This window comes from Ictidomys tridecemlineatus, chromosome 11, assembly GCF_052094955.1.
Source record: "Ictidomys tridecemlineatus isolate mIctTri1 chromosome 11, mIctTri1.hap1, whole genome shotgun sequence".
Taxonomy (NCBI): Eukaryota; Metazoa; Chordata; class Mammalia; order Rodentia; family Sciuridae; genus Ictidomys; species Ictidomys tridecemlineatus.
In genome coordinates, this window is record NC_135487.1 from 40,861,186 (window position 1) to 40,877,030 (window position 15,845).

At 46.0% G+C, this 15,845-nt stretch overlaps 1 protein-coding gene across 1 annotated transcript; it reads left to right on the forward strand.

Moving 5' to 3' along the window:
- Window positions 1-62: 62 nt before the first annotated feature.
- On the forward strand, window positions 63-14,793 carry Mrpl37 (mitochondrial ribosomal protein L37). The gene is made up of 7 exons (XM_005326032.5): window positions 63-476; window positions 2,575-2,758; window positions 2,853-2,968; window positions 7,302-7,487; window positions 9,284-9,441; window positions 12,822-13,025; window positions 14,586-14,793. The coding sequence occupies exons 1-7, from the start codon at window positions 92-94 to the stop codon at window positions 14,661-14,663; spliced, it is 1,311 nt and encodes a 436-aa protein (XP_005326089.1). The 5' UTR covers window positions 63-91; the 3' UTR covers window positions 14,664-14,793.
- The last annotated feature ends 1,052 nt before the right edge of the window (window positions 14,794-15,845 follow it).

Sequence of the window (15,845 nt, forward strand, 5' to 3'; positions counted from 1 at the left end):
CTGACTACGATTGGTTGAAGTGGCTGCCGTTCACAAAATGAGTCTCGGCGTTCGGCCCCCTGAGCTCCCGGCAGACCCTGCGCGGGGAAAGATGGCGGCGTCCAGGTGGAGGTCTTTAAGTGACCAGGGTTTGGCGTTGGCGTCTGGGCCCGCAAAGCAGGCGCTTGCTGGTTCTGGGCGGCTCGGCCTTGGAGGCTGCGGCGCTCCAAGACGTGGGGCCTACGAATGGGGCGTACGCTCCACGCGGAAGCCCCCGCCTCCTCCCCTGGACAGGGTATACGAGATCCCTGGACTGGAGCCCATCACCTACGCGGGGAAGATGCACTTCATGCCGGGGCTCGCGCGGCCGGTCTTCCCGCCCTGGGATCCTGGCTGGACGCACCCAAAGTACCGCCCCTCGATCCCGCTTCACGAGCATGCACTGTACAAGGACCAGGCTTGCTACATATTCCACGAGCGTTGCCGTCTAGTCGAGGGTGAGGACCCAGGACCGGCGGGAGGGGGCCTAGTTCCTCTGTGCAGCTCTGACCCCCGAACTTCTGTGGCTTTGGATGAAACATTGAAGCCCTGTGGGTTTTGGTTTCTTCATCTGAAATATGGAACCATAATGATTCCCATCTTCTGGAAGTTTTCAGGATTAATAGCGCTATGCTTATGTGATGGAATAATGAGTTTTACTGTTAAAGTGAAAAGACATGGTTTCTAAACCAATCTCTGTCTATAACTCTATGACCTCAGGCAAGTGGCTGGTCTTCCTGAGCCTTCAGTTCCTGTGAAATGAATGGTGACGACTAGACAGTCCACACTGACCCCTCTATCTCTGACATTGTGGAGATAACTGTACTTTTAAGAAATAGCTGGAGGGAGTTTCTAGTGGAAAGAAATAAGAAAGTGTTTAATCTCCAGGCCTGTGACCTCATTTCACAGAATTACTAATTGTAACAGAAAGGAAGTGATTTTCTCACAGGTGCACTATAGATTAATGGTGAAGCCAGATCCCCGATTCCGCTTTCCTAAACAACAGATTTAAGGGCTAAAGATGTACGTCAGAGGTTGAACCCTTGCCTAGCATTCTGAATGTTCAATCTCTAACACCACACAGAAACACCTAGAGTCCATGTGTGTTGTGAGGAGTTGACTGTTGATTGAGAGTCCCTTTCTTCATCCCTAGTCTTCCCACTCAAATCAGAATAGGAATAGAACAGATCCTAAAAACAAAATGCTTGAGACAAGTGGGAGCAGTATTTTCCAAGAAGTAATTGGGAAAGAAAGAGCCCTGGCAGACATTGGGGCCTACATCAGTTAAAAAAAAAAAAAAAATTCCTTAGATTAGAGCAAATCAATGGGCCCGCCTCTTAAGCTGCCCCATCCTATTCCTGCAAGCTTATTTTCCAGCTATTAAACACTTCCAGTGTCCTTACAAAGTGCTATGAAGGGTATCACAAGACTTGGTACCCTTGAGTGACTCTGGTAATGAAACCCAGTGGATTAATGCATTAGCAGTACTTGAGAAGTTAAGATTATGCTCATCTGAGCCAGGCATGGTGGCACATGCATGTAATCCCAGCTCCTTGGGAAACTGGGACAGGAAAATTACAAGTTCAAGACTAGTCTTAGCAATTTAGTGAGATCTTGTCTCAAAAAATTAAAAGGACTGGGGTGTAGCTCGTGGTAAAGTGCTCCCAGGTTTCAGTCCCTAGTACTGGAAAAAAGAAAATAGCTCATTACAGAATATTAGGGTTAATTTAAACAAGATGTGAAAAGTTCTCTGTTTAAGTTATCCCAAATTCAGGGCTCCTTAAATTACTCATGAAAATCTAAAATTATTCTCATTTTTTCCAAAAGCTGCTTTCCCTTGAAAGTCCACACTTTCCCTTGATAAGGTCGCATGGGTTTATTCCTGGGGTCATACCTAATAAATAAGGTATGTTTGGTAGATATAGAATAAAATTATTTATTTTATTGACACCTGATATATGTGTCAGGGGTGGGGTATAGATTAACAGCAGGGATTTTTTTTTTTTTTTTTAACCAGAGATTGAACCCAGAAGTTCAACCACTGAACTACATACCCAGCCTTTTTATTTTTTATTTTGGACAAGATCTCACTAAGTTGTGGAGGCTGGCCTCAAGCTTGAGTCCTCCTGCCTCAGCCTCCTGAGCCACTGAGATTATTATAGGTGTGTGCCACCATGACCGGCAACAGAGGGATCTTAAGTGAAGGGTTGGCATGTGTTGATGTAATACCATAGCCTTGGATCTCACTGGTGCTAACAGGATTCAGCCATATGACATCAGCTTTCTAGCCACTGTTTGAATTTCTCCCATGGCAAATACTCAGTACCTCAGTCAGCTGTTGACCATCTTGAAGTAGATGGTCATTCCAGATGTTCAGGTGAAATCTGGCTCCCCTAGCTTCTACTCTTCACTTTCAATTCTTTCCCCTCGAGTTTCCCAAGACAAATCCAGCCCTCTATTAAGGCAGCTTTTTCTCCATTATGCTGCCTAGCAGACATGAGCAGCTCTTTCTGTACCCATTTCTCATTTCATTGTTTTGTGCTGATTACCCTAAAGGTGTGAAGCAGGCCCTCTGGCTGACCAAGAGCAAGTTAATAGAAGGACTTCCTGAAAAAGTGCTTAGGCTTGTGGACGATCCGAGGAACCACATAGAGAACCAAGATGAGCAGGTTCTAAACATCATCTCTCATGCCCGTCTCTGGCACTCCACTGAGGACATCCCCAAGAGAGAGACCTACTGGTATGTTTCCTTTGAGTAATTAAGATTTCCAAATGATGGATCATGGAGCCAACCTGTTGCTTTAAGTCTACAAATGTCTCTTCTTTTCTCCAAGCCCAGTCATTGTGGACAGTCTGATACAGCTGTGTAAATCCCAGATTCTCAAGCATCCTTCTCTGGCCAGGCGGATCCTTGCCAAAAACTACTCATTATCTGCCACCTGGAATCGAGGTTGGTCATCTTGTACACTAGAAAATTCTGGGCTGTTTTTATCTTTCTATCCTCAGTCCCACCATTAGTTTATCCCTCCCATTCCCACCCCACCCTACCCAAATACCTATCCTCACTCTCTTCATGGCCCAGGTTTGTAGGCTCAGACACATATTCAGTATTGTTAGGTATGACCTCACCACCTTTTTGTTTTGTTTTGTTTTTAGTACTGGGATTGAACCCAGGGGTGCTCAATCACTGAGCCATGTCCCCAGTCCTTTTTTTTTTTTTTAAATTTTATTCTTTAGTTGTAGTTGGACACAATACCTTCATTTTATTCATCTATTATGTGGTGCTTAGGATCGGACTCAGGGTCTTGCACATGTGAGGCGATCGCTCCACTGCTGAGCCACAACCCCAGCCCCCCCAGTCCTTTTTTTTATTTTTAATTTAGAGACAGAGTCTCTCTGAATTGCTAAATGCCTTGTTAATCTGCTGAGGCTGGCTTTGAACTCGTGATCCTTCTGCCTCAGTCTCCTGAGTTGCTGGGATTACAGGTATGTGTAACCATGCCTGGTGACCTTTTTGTTTTTAATCACTCCTGTCTAAGACCATTAATAGCCAACCATTATCTGTTAAGTGCCCACACTATGCTTGGGAGTGCCTAAAAGCTGAAGATGAGCAGATAAAGCACATTGAGTCTGTCCTCACCACACTCACGTTCTATTGAAACAGTCTTACACATTTCATACTTCTCTACTTTTCCAAATCTGGGTTCAACATAGCTGCTGGAGTGATCTTTCTACAGTAAAACTCCCCCACACTTCCTGGAGTTGAACCCAGGAGTGCTCTACCACTGAACTACATCCCCAGCCTTTTCTAATTATTATTTGGAGACAGAGTCTTGCTAAGTTATGGAGGCTGGACTTGAACTTGGAATCCTCCTGCCTTAGCCTCCTGAGCAGCTGGGATTACAGGTGTGCACAACTGTATCCGGTCAGTACAACTCTTTTTATGTCTCTCCCTTATTTCAAATCCTGTCTCCCAGTAGCTTGAACTCTTTATTGTGATATTCAAGGCCCTCTATGCTTTGACCTTCACCTAGTTTTTCTAAATCTTATCTCCTCCACTACTATTCTGTCCCTGTACCCCCATCCCATAGCCACTTGCAGCTCTTTAGTGTCAAGTGTTCCCATCTTGGAGCCCTTGAATTGCTATATTCTGTCTGGAATGCTCTTTTCTACTTTCCTCATGTATCCATATTCTACTTATCTGTAAGGCTCAGCCCAGGCCTCTTCTTTGTGAGTCCAGACTGGTTTAGCTGTCCCTCCTCTGTGCTCCTTGTGCCATCATAGCACTTATTACATTATGTTGCAGCTAACAAACAGATATCAACTCTCAGGTGTTTGATGCAGGTATGTCAGAGGACACAGGTGTTCTAAGTGGTGGGATCCTGGAGCAGGGAAACCAGCTAGGGAATAATTTGGCACTTTAGGACATCTGTTTGGTCAGGTTTCTCCAGCTTGCCCCTTTGCATATGGACTTCCTGGCAGGGAGTCAACCTTGTAGAGGTAATGGCACCACTAAGGAAATTAGTGAGCCTCATTAATAGAGGAGTACTTGTTGGCCCATCATCAAGTATTACCTCTAATTAAACTGCCCCATTTGGAGCTGTCACTGGCGGAGGGATGTGGAGGGAATTGAATTAGAAACCACACTAGAGTGGTCTGTGGGGAGAATCTAAAACCCCGGGTTAGGAGAGGTCCAGGCACATTTATGTTCCTTGCAGATTATATGTGAGGAAACAGGAAATGTTTTAGGAAACTATCTTGAGATGTGATTATGATATACTTTAACAAACTGATCAGAGTTTATGCATCCACAGATGTAGTATCCATTTTTTACATACCCAGTAAGGAAGGCCACATATTCATTAAATGGCAGTGCTGTTGACCAAACAGATTGTTAGAAAATAAGTTTTTTTTTTTTTTTTTTTGGTACTGGGGTTTGAACCCAGTGTTGCTTAACCACTGAGCCACATTCTTTTTTTTTTTTTTGAGACAGGCTCTTGCTAAGTCCTTAGGACCTCACTAAATTGCTAAGGCTGGTCTTAAACTTGTGATCCTCCTTCCTTAGCCTCCTGAGTTGCTGGGATTATAGGAGTGCTCCACAGCACTGAGCAGAAAATCAGTTTTGATACATTATCTATACACTGTACTTTGACTATTTCTGAAGTCCAAGCACCTGCAAAAGTAGGTGTGCCTCCATGAAGTCCCCTCAGTTTCCCATGCTCAAGGAGCCTTTCCATGTGTACTTCATCTGGTGGTGGCATGTGGTTGCCTGAGGGGACTACTATGAACTGCATCTGCATATGTTTATGCAGATCGCTGGTCAATCTAATGTAGATCACCTGTGTTCCTCCCAGCAGATATGTAAGTCTGCCTTATGCAATTCTCTGACTGGCTTAGTGTTTCACTCTCAGTTGTTGGGGTCAACTGGCCCTGTTCTTGGGTTGATCAAGTCATTCCATCTTCTGGTCTCATTGCTTCTCACCCTTCATCCCTCTTCCTTACTATATTATACTTTAGTCATTGGAGGTGTTTCTCTGTGGACTCACACTTCTATGACCTTGCACATGTTAGTCCTCCTTAACTGGATGATTTTCTCACACATTTTGCTTGATAGTCTCCAACTCAGTGGTTTTCAGCTGAAGACAGTTTTGCCCTCTAGGGAACATTCGGCAATGTCTGGAGACATTTTTGATTGTGATGACTTGAGTGGGTGGGAATAGGATGAGAAGGGACTTCTGGTGTGTAGAGACAGGGCTGCTTCTCCAATGCTCAGGACAGCCCCCTCACCAAAGAACAATTTGGTCCAAAATGAGTATTGTGCTAAAATTGAGAAGTCCCGCTATTATCCATACTTTAGATGCCTATTTTTTTAAAAAATTTTTAATTTGTTTTAATTAGTAATACATGACAGTAGAATATACTTTGATACATCATATATAATGGAGTATAATTTCTCATTCTAATAGTTATACATGATGTGGGATAACACTGGTCATATAGTTATATATGTACATAGGGTAATAATATCTGATTCATTCTACTATCCTTCCCCACTCATTCCCCCTCTACCTAACCTAAAGTAACTCTGTTCTTCCCTAGCCTCACCCCACATTGTGAATTAGCATCCACATTATCAGAGAAAACATTCAGCTTTTGATTTGGGGGGATTGACTTATTTTGCTTAGCATGATATTCTCCAGCTACATCCATTTACCAACAAATGCCATAATTTCATTCTTCTTTAAACTTGAGTAATATTCCATCATATATATCCACATTTTTTAATCCATTCATCTGTTGAAGGGCACCTAGGTTGGTTCCATAGTTTAGCTATTGTGAACTGAGCTGCTATAAACATTGATGTGGCAGCATCACTATAATGTACTAATTTTAAGTCCTTTGGGTATAAACTGAGAAGTGAGATAGCTAGGTCAAATGGTGGTTCCATTCCAAGTTTTCTGAGGAATCTTCATACTACTTTCCATAATGGTTGCACCAGTTTGCATTCCCACCAGCAGTGTATGAGTATATCTTTTTCCCCACGTCCTCACCAACATTTACTGTTGTTTCTATTCTTGATAATTGCCATTCTGACTGGAGTGAGATGAAATCTTAGAGTATTTTTGATTTGCATTTCTCTAATTGCTAAAGATGTTGAGCATTTTTTCATGTATTTGTTGATCAGTTGTATTTCTTCTTCTGTGAAGTGTCTGTTCAGTTCCTTGGCCCATTTATTGATTAAAGCATTATTTTTCTAAGATGCTCTCCAGACCTCCCAGAGAAGTCACTTTCCCCTTCTGGGATGTATCTGAGTCTGGTTCATACTTTTTGCTACAGCACTTACTGTCTGGTGAGCTCCTTGAGCAGAAAGAGTATTTGTAAGCTGAGTTCCCAGCTTAGAGTTGGTGCTCAAGAAGATCTGTGTAGGGGCTAGGGCTATAGCTCAGTTGGTAAAGTGCTTGTTTAGCATATACAAGGCCAAGGCCCTGGGTTCAATCCCCAGCACCATGCCCACCCCACCCCCCCCAAAAAAAAGATCTGTGTGACATGCACTGGACCCCCAGGACCACCAGGTCTCTGGATCTATCAAGAAAGAAACACAGGAAGAAGAGCTCATATCTCACTCTCGAGGACCCCAGGACTAACACCTTAATCCCAGGTTTTGTGTTTTGTGATTGGCCGATAGTAGACTTGAGATGCACAGGAAATAAAGGCTTTAGACTTTGCTGAGTGGATAAAAGTCTTTATATTAGTTTGGACTGAATATCTTTTTCTTCTTTTAGAATCTGTTCTCCTTCAGGTCCGTGGTACTAGTGGCACCCGACTGAGTGTCAAGGATCCTCTGCCCCCCATTGCCTCCAGAGAGGAGATTGAAGCTACCAAGAATCATGTTCTCGAGACCTTCTATCCTATATCTCCCACTATTGATCTTCAGGAATGCAATGTTTATAAAGTGAAAGATGATACAGGTGAGAAACAAAGCCTTTGAGTTGTAGGCAATGCAAAGGTGAGAGATATGCTTTCTCCAAAGGAAAAGGATGCACTAAGAACTCATGTGCATTTATCTCCTAGGATCCATGTAGCAGCCCATGTAGCAGGTACTGTTTTTCCCATTTCATAGGCAAGGAAACTGTGGCCCAAGGAGGTTAAGTGATTTGTTTCAAGGCTGACTTTTCATTTTATCCCAAGTAGTAACTTCTGACATCAGAGTGTTAATGGGTGGCTTCAGTGGTTTTTGTTGTTGTTCACCATACCTTGCTTTTGACCAGACTTTTCCTTTATTCATGGATCTTTTTAAAGGCACCCTCTTTCTGCTCATCCTATAGACTGCTAGTACCTTCAGCCTTCCTCCATGGGCCTTTAATGCAACTGTTTATCCAAATTCCATTCCACAAGGCATCAACTCAGACTCTGTCAGCCCCATCGGAAACTTGGCAGTCAGACTCAACTTGTACCCAGAATGCCTTGCACTCTGCTCTCATAACTGGTCATTGTGACCCCAGGCTATTTTCTCACCATCTGTCTAGCTGATAGTTCCGGAGGAGACTTTCCTGAAACCCCGGTTTAGTCTCATCTCCCTTCATGCCGTCTCCCCACTGCCTCTGAAGAGTAGGTTCTCCTAGCTTTCTCCTGTAAGGGCCTTCACATTTGCTTCCTGCTGCCCTCCCTATTGTCACCCCCAACCCCCACTGTCCCTTCATTGCACCTGGACCTCATACATCATCCCCTCCTCACCACTGGGCTTTCTAATTCCTCTTCCCTCCACAGGAATATTGACCATTTGTCTGCAGCTCACAGTTTGTCTTAAGAATCATTTCCTCCCAGAGATCTCTGTCTCATCAGGGACCTTTCATCTTTCCTCCCTCATCCCTGAATCACTGTGGATTTTGACATCCCTCCATGTGGACATGATTGGTTCTCCTGTCTTCCCTTTAGATTGAGTTCCTCAAAGGCATTGGCAGGCTCCGTTTGGGCTCTGCTCCTGATTCATATCTTAGCACCTAGCATCACACATGTGCTGGGCACTTCCTTGTGCAGGAAAGCTACTTCCCTCTGTTAGTGCTCTCCTCAGGGATTTTCAGAGCATTTTTCAGCCTGTTTCTCCCTCTTTTTCACCCATATTCACTGACTCAGATCACTTATTGTAGAAGCTGCCAGCCTTCCAAGGGTTTATTCATAGCTTTACAGGAGAACAGGATTCTTAACTTGACAGATTGTGGCTAAGATGAGCAAAAGCTGAATTTTGACCAGTTGTGAAATACGAGACAAGTTATTTGTCACTAATATGAAAGTAACAGATAACATAAAGCTACTGAATAATAGTAAAATGGTGAACTCTGCAATGATTTGCTTTGTTTTTAATAATTGCCAACAGCTTTCAGGTTAGTTCTCTCCTTGGACATCACTGTCATCTGTGGGCTTGAAGAGAAAAAGGGTGAAGTCAGAACAAGCACACAAGAAGCACCTGGAACAGATTAGCAGACGGTTTCCATGAAGAGCCAGATGATAGTAAACATTTTAGATTTTGCAACCCACATATGGTCTCAGTGTAGCTACCCAGTAGACATACATAAATGAGTGTGGTTGCAGCCCAGTAGAAAAGTTATTTATGGGAAGCAGGCAACAGGCTGTGACCACCTCTGAGCTGGCATGTGCCTCCAGTGTCTTGGTCATGCCTGCCCCTGAGCCAAGGAGGTGGCTCTTCTAAGGCTCTGGCAGGCTGGCTAATCTTTTCCACCCCTCCATGTGATTATGTATCTTGCAGGATTCCGGGAGGGATATCCTTACTGCTTTCCCCACACCCTGTATCTCCTGGAGACAGCCAAGTTACAACCACACCGCTTTCATCCAGATAAGCTACGGGCCAAGATGATTCTGTTTGCTTTTGGCAATGCCCTGGCTCAAGCCCGGCGCCTCTATGGGGTATGTATGTGGAGAAGACCACTGAAGTGCTTTATGTGGTGTCATGTCCCTCTCTCTCTTAAGGACATTGTTCAAAGGAAGAAGTCAATGTGGGAACTCCTTGCTTGACTGAGCATCTTAGGGAGAAGCACTTCCACTCACCCTGTGGGGACAAACTGACCTCCATTGGGGACCAACTGGGGGTTTGCACTTTACCCAGAGACAGTAGCCCATGAGGTTTCATTGAGATCCCTGTTTTCCAGAGTATTCCACAGGAGCACAGGAGTTAACTAGCTTGTCCAGTAAGTGTGGAGTAGAACGAAGTGCTCCCAGCTCTGAAGCCTTCAGTTCTCTGTGCTCCAGCACACTGCCCTCCTCTGCAGCGTTAGAACTGGAGCTGGGTTTCCACCAGGCAGGCAGAAGGAAGCAAGGCAGTGGAGATGGCCCAACCTGCTTGTCAGCTCACAGTGGATTCTAAGGACCCAGATACCACTTGGTGGCAATCCCTTGATCCTAAGAGGAGGTCCCAGGGACCTAAATGGTATGGAATGGGGGGTGAGTGGTTGAGTTGTCCCAAGATAAAGGGGCCCCAGAGCAAATGCCTCCAAGGAGAGGAGAGCCACATGAAAGCCTAAGCAAGCCTGAGACACCAGGTCCCTGGTTTTGTGTATGTGCAGAAGAGGGATTCTGAGAGATGCTGCTGGGCTCCCAGGTTTTGGTTAGAGCTTGAGGTTAAAGGAGTGAAGAAATTCTGTAATTTCCTGTCCTGCTTGGTCTAGGTGCTAGGCAGGATTGTGGAAGCATGACTACGTACTTGAATTGGGAGTGGGCTGCATTGTGCCTGTATTTCGCATCTGCTACATTTCAGGCATTTATTAGGGCTCTTGTATTATTGGTTCTCAAAATACAGCCTAGATGAGCAGCAGAAGTCCCATCGGTGAGCTTGTTGGAAATGCATATTCCCAGACTGATACCAATGGAATCGGAAGCCCTGGTGTTGGGGCCAGCTGTCAGCATTGAACACACCTCCCAGGTGATTAAAGCCAGTACAAGCTTGAGTTTGAAAACCCTGCATGAAATTTTGAGGACCACTGCCAAGTTCACTCCTTATAGCGACCCCATTTGGCAGAGGCTGTTAGTTTCACTTGATAAGTGACACTGAGGCTCAGGGAGGCTAAGGAACTTGCCCAAGGTCACCCAGATGAGAGATTAGCAAGTGAGCCGAGATGTAGCTCAGTGGTAGAGTACCTGCTTAGTGTGCACAAGGCCGTGGATTCAATGTCCAACACCACAAAAAGCAAAAAAGAAAGAGAAGCTATTGTCACATCTTTATGTAATATGTGTCTTTACAGTCCTAGAAGGGCTAGCTTTATTCCCATTCTGACTGTATGCATCCCGAAGGCTATGGAAAGTTAGGTAATTGTCTAAGATCCCACAGCTGATGACTAAAGAAGCAAGGACTGATCCATAATCCTCCACCTTTGAAGGATGGAAGGAGGCGGTCACGTGCCGTGTCCTAGGCCTGCCAGCTCATGGTAGCAGCTGTGCCAGCTTTTGCCAGCAGTGCCTGGGTAGCAATGCTGCCACTAATTGCCACCCAGTTGGGCAGGAGGGGGGCCTCCCCCAACCCCTCCAGGTACAAATTATTCCTGAGGAAGTGAAGTTGAACAATTATGGGAAGATTCTCCAGGTAAAAGGTAAAATTGCTGAGAAATTTATGTAACTACCTACAGTTTTATTGATCTGTAGAGAGATAAGAGTACAGAATTCTCAGCTAATGCTTATAGATACTTTTTTTTTTTTTTTAAATGCAGCTCAGAACAGGTAATTTCTAAAGCTAACAACCCCAGTGTGGCCCACACTGAGGTCTGCCATTAGCTATTCCTAATGTCAGATCAACCCTGATGGGTGAGTGTCAGCAGAATTTTTGAATCAGGATGTCCTGCTTTGTGGAGCCTGCTCATTGGATCTTTGTCCGGCAAGTAGCAGTCACCAAACTGGATTGCTGCAGTATCCACAGGTTGACTATATGATGTGTCATTCAAACAGGGACACTACTAAGAACAAAAGAGGTGCCACTGTCATATACACTGGGACACCAGGTGTAAACCAAAACAATAAATTTTTATATGACTTAACAGCCTGGGGTTTGATCCTGGCTCATACCTCATGAGTGGCCTGGAACAAATTATACCAGTGTTCTCATCTCTTAAGTGGGACTGTACTTCTAGATTTATGAGCATGGAGGTGATTTTATAAAAAACTGGCAAGATGTCTGGCACCCAGGAGGCCTTCAGTAAATGGTTTTAGTATTACTATGATTACCAAGTGGTGCCCACTGAAAAGGATCATCAGAGAATGAATTGACTGGTAAAGTCCTGGTGCGACAGAGCTGAAGTTGCAGTGACAGTGGGAAGCCAAGGTGACTGCTGGCACAGATGGTCCAGGATGCCAGGCCCTCAGGATCAAGGCAGGAGTGAACAGTGTGCATGGTCTCACATGAGCCACGTTGGGTTCTGGTGCCACCCTCTTTGTGACTTGATGTCAGACAAGTCAGTTTACCCTGTTGAATCTGTTTTCTTCTCTGTCAGATGGTGTGAGAACCAAATGACATCATATTTATTCACCCCTCCAGGTAAAGGTTTGACAGCTGATTTCACTGTTAGCCCCATCAAGCAATGCCGTGAGTTTGAGGGATTCCTCCCAGCTCACTTGCCTGAACTTTGTGACTTGCCAAGTAATTACCTCTCAGTGGTGGGAGCTGTTAGTTCAGTATGCTCAAGTTGAAGCACCAGACTCCCTGGGACATGAATCACGGGGGCCAGGCAGAGCCAGGAGAGGTGAGGGAAGGCCTGGCCCTGAATTCCATTCTATTTTATTTTGTTTTTTTAGTACTAGGTATTGAACACAGGGGCACTCAACCACTGAGCCACATCCCCAGCCCAATTTTATATTAGAGACAGGGTCTCACTGAGTTGCTTAGTGCCTCACCATTGCTGAGGCTGGCTTAGAATTCATTATCCTCCTGCCTTAGCCTCCTAAACTGCTGGGATTACAGGCGTGCGCCACTGCGCCTGGCTCCATTCTATTTTAATTGCCCCAAGATAAAGCCATTAAATAGGAGGAGGTGGGTGTTCTGAAGGGCAGTGCTAGAAGCTGCCTGGTCTATGGTGTGCCTACATGTTACTTTCCTGGAGAGTCCACTCTAGCCGCGTCACTCCAGGATTTCACCAGTCAATGCACTTGCTGATGATCTTTTGGTTGGCGTCTCTTAGTGATCACATTTCTACTAAAACCACTTTCTTCAATGGCCTCCTGAGTGCCAGGATCTTTCCAGTTTTCATAAGCTCACCTCTACTCAAATCAAGAGGTAGATTTGATTTGTCTCCTTTTCCTCTCAGAACGACAGCAAGGTCTTGGAGCATCCGATAGTTGTGCAGAGCGTGGGCACAGATGGACGTGTCTTCCAGTTCCTGGTGTTTCAGTTGAATACCACAGATCTGGCCTCTAACGAGGGGGTCAAGAATCTGGCCTGGGTGGATTCAGACCAGTTCCTCTATCAACACTTCTGGTGTCGCCCGGTAATCAGAAAGAAAGTAGTTGTGGTAAGTGTAGCCGTCTCCTGCTTGGTGATTGGAACTAGGCTGGGAGGAGGGCCCTGGCTCTAGGGACTGTGCACTCAAAATGTCTGCCTGCCCCTCTCTTCAGCTCCTGTTTCCCTCTGAACCCACCTCTAGCCACACCCAACTCCTTACAGCATCCAACGGGCCTGGGGCCTTGGATGCTGCTCCTTCTGTATAGGAGGCTTCTCCCTTCCTCCTCCCTCTCCCCTCCCCATTTCTCCCATCTGGTCATCCTTCACTTGTCCTTCTAGGTTTAGTGTGTTTCTTACATGGGAAACCTTCCCTTATCACCACTGTCCTTAACCCCTGCCTCACTTCAGTGCTTCAGTGCCCCAGAGTACCTATCTGTTCCCATGTTTTTCTCCTCCACTAAACCAAGCTCCACACTCCTGGAGGGCAGGGCCTTGGGCAACGTACTATTTGTTTCATTCCATTGACACACAGTTCCTCCCGTGGCACTGTCGCTGCTGCACCCAGGGATCAGCTGACAGAGTTCAGGCCTGCTCTCTGCAGTGGGCAGCAGTGATGTTTTAAGTCAGTTCACACTAAAACACCAAGCAGTAGAGATTGCTCTAAAGAGACAGCAGGATCAGGGGATGAGAGAGCAGAGCAGATGCTGCTAGGTCTGTGACAACTGGTTCCTACCCAGGGCTTGCTGACAGACTGCCTTCTGTGACTGACTCCCAGCATGTCCACATTTCTGCCCTTGAAATGTCTTCTGAATCTGGGCCCTTCTCTTTGGCTCCAGACCCTCTCTTCTCACCTGCACAGTCACAGTAGCTACCTCCCATCTCTCTGTTCTTAGTCAATCTCTTGTGGCTCAGGTCCTCTTCCTTCAATCTCTTCCTTCCAGAACAGACTCAGTACTTCCTTCCAGTATTAGGCCCCTTGTCTTATGAGCCAGCTTCCCCCACTTTACCCACCACCAGAAGCCTGGGCCTCAGCCTCACCCTGGCCCTTCCCGCCCTCATCTTGTACTCTGCTCTTCCATGTGCTGTTCTCTTTGAAGCCTCCTTCCTCTCCTTTTTATTTCTGGCCCATTCTACTTGTCTTTCCCTGCATGGAAGTTGGTGAGTTAAGTCATTTCCCCTGCTTTCTTAGTACCTTTTTTCTGCAATGAGATCTGTCACCTTTTATTACCACTCCTTGAGGACAGGCACCACATTCACTTCACTGCTGGGTCTCTAGCCCTGGACACAACCTGATACAGTGAGAGCAGGTGCTTGGTAAATGGATATGGAATGAGTGAGGGATTGTTGTCCCTGGATGAAAGGAGGCAGCAGACTGTTCCTGGTAGTTGAGGTGAGAGGAGTTAGTTAGGGAGCAAGCAGGGCAGTGTCAACAGAAGCTTCCTGACCTTCTCAATTTCACACCCTCAGGCATCTCTTCAGTGCCAGCTCAGTGCCCCTTAGACCTGTTGAGAGGCAGTAGGGGAAGAAACAGCGATGACCCAGGTGCTCAAGATTTACAGAAGATGGGCCTTTGTTTAATTGCTGCCTTTAAATCTAGTAGCAGGATCCTAATGGGCTGTGTTCTTTCCAGGAACCTGTTGGACCAACTAGTTTCCAGCCAGAGACATTCAGAAAGTTTTTGGCTCTGTATTTGCATGGAGCTGTGTGAGCCAAGGAGGTTTTGAGGCCTGAGCGCCCCTACCCCTTCCCTCTGAGGAGCCTGCATCCTGGGTGAAGCCAGGGCCTCTGCCCGTGTTCAGCCTGATGGTCTCACTGGCAATAAAGAGCCCTGAATCATACTGGAGTCTGTGTTGGTGTGATGGTGCTGTCAGCGGGCACTGCAGCCCCATGTCGTCATGCTACACAGGTGTGGGCTCTGGAGCCTGGCCAGCCTCAGCCTCCACCTCAACCAGCTCTGCCCCAGACTCAGGCTGTGATGAGCATCTTCGTTTCAGTTTCTTCATCTGAAATCCAGGGCTAGTAGGACCTTCCTTGTTTTGAAAACGATGTGTCTATCTTATTGGCCTCATGGCAGGTGCTCTGCTATGGGTGCTGGGTTCTTACAGAATTATTTACCTTGCACACACATTCCACAGTGACTACAGAAAATCCTAATAGCGTATTTGCCGAGTTTCATTTGCTACTAAATCACTCGGGTTACTCCAGTTGAACTGGGCTGACTGGGCTGCATGAAATAACCACACAAGAGTTACAAATATCTTTTTCTTTGGGGTCCCTGTGACGGCTCCTCAGACCTTATGGGTCTGCAGGAAGAGAGTGAGAGAGCACTCGCTGACCCATTTTATTGAAGAGAAGCTATTCAAATGAGGCAAGGGGTCAGGTTTCAGGGGGGGCTGAGTCTATCTTCATGATGTCTGCTGTCAGCAGGTTGACTGACATCTAGGTAGGCCATACCCAAGGGCACAGTAAGAGAAAGGGACACACAAGGCACTACCATGGAAGATTCTATCCTAAACAGGGCAAGGGGTTATATTACAAAGGAACGGGTGAGCATAGCTCCACCCATGGCGCTATAGCAAGACACCCCCATGCATGAGATACCGCCCACCGAACCCAAGAAGGGTGGTGAGGAAAGTCTAGCAGAATGCTGCCTGACGCTTCATCACCCATCTGGGGAGTGTGACTCAGTCACAATCAAGGTTGGTCTCCCACACGTGTTCATTGTGGATTTCCCACTAGTTTCTTGGATGATGGGCCATACAATCCTGGGTCACCAGGCCTCTGTTGTTCAAGTCCTCTCTTGTGTCAGACAGTGCCACATGTCAGGCACCATGTATTGCTGCACCTTGTCGGTCCTCACACAGCTCTGCTGGGCAATTACACTAGAAAT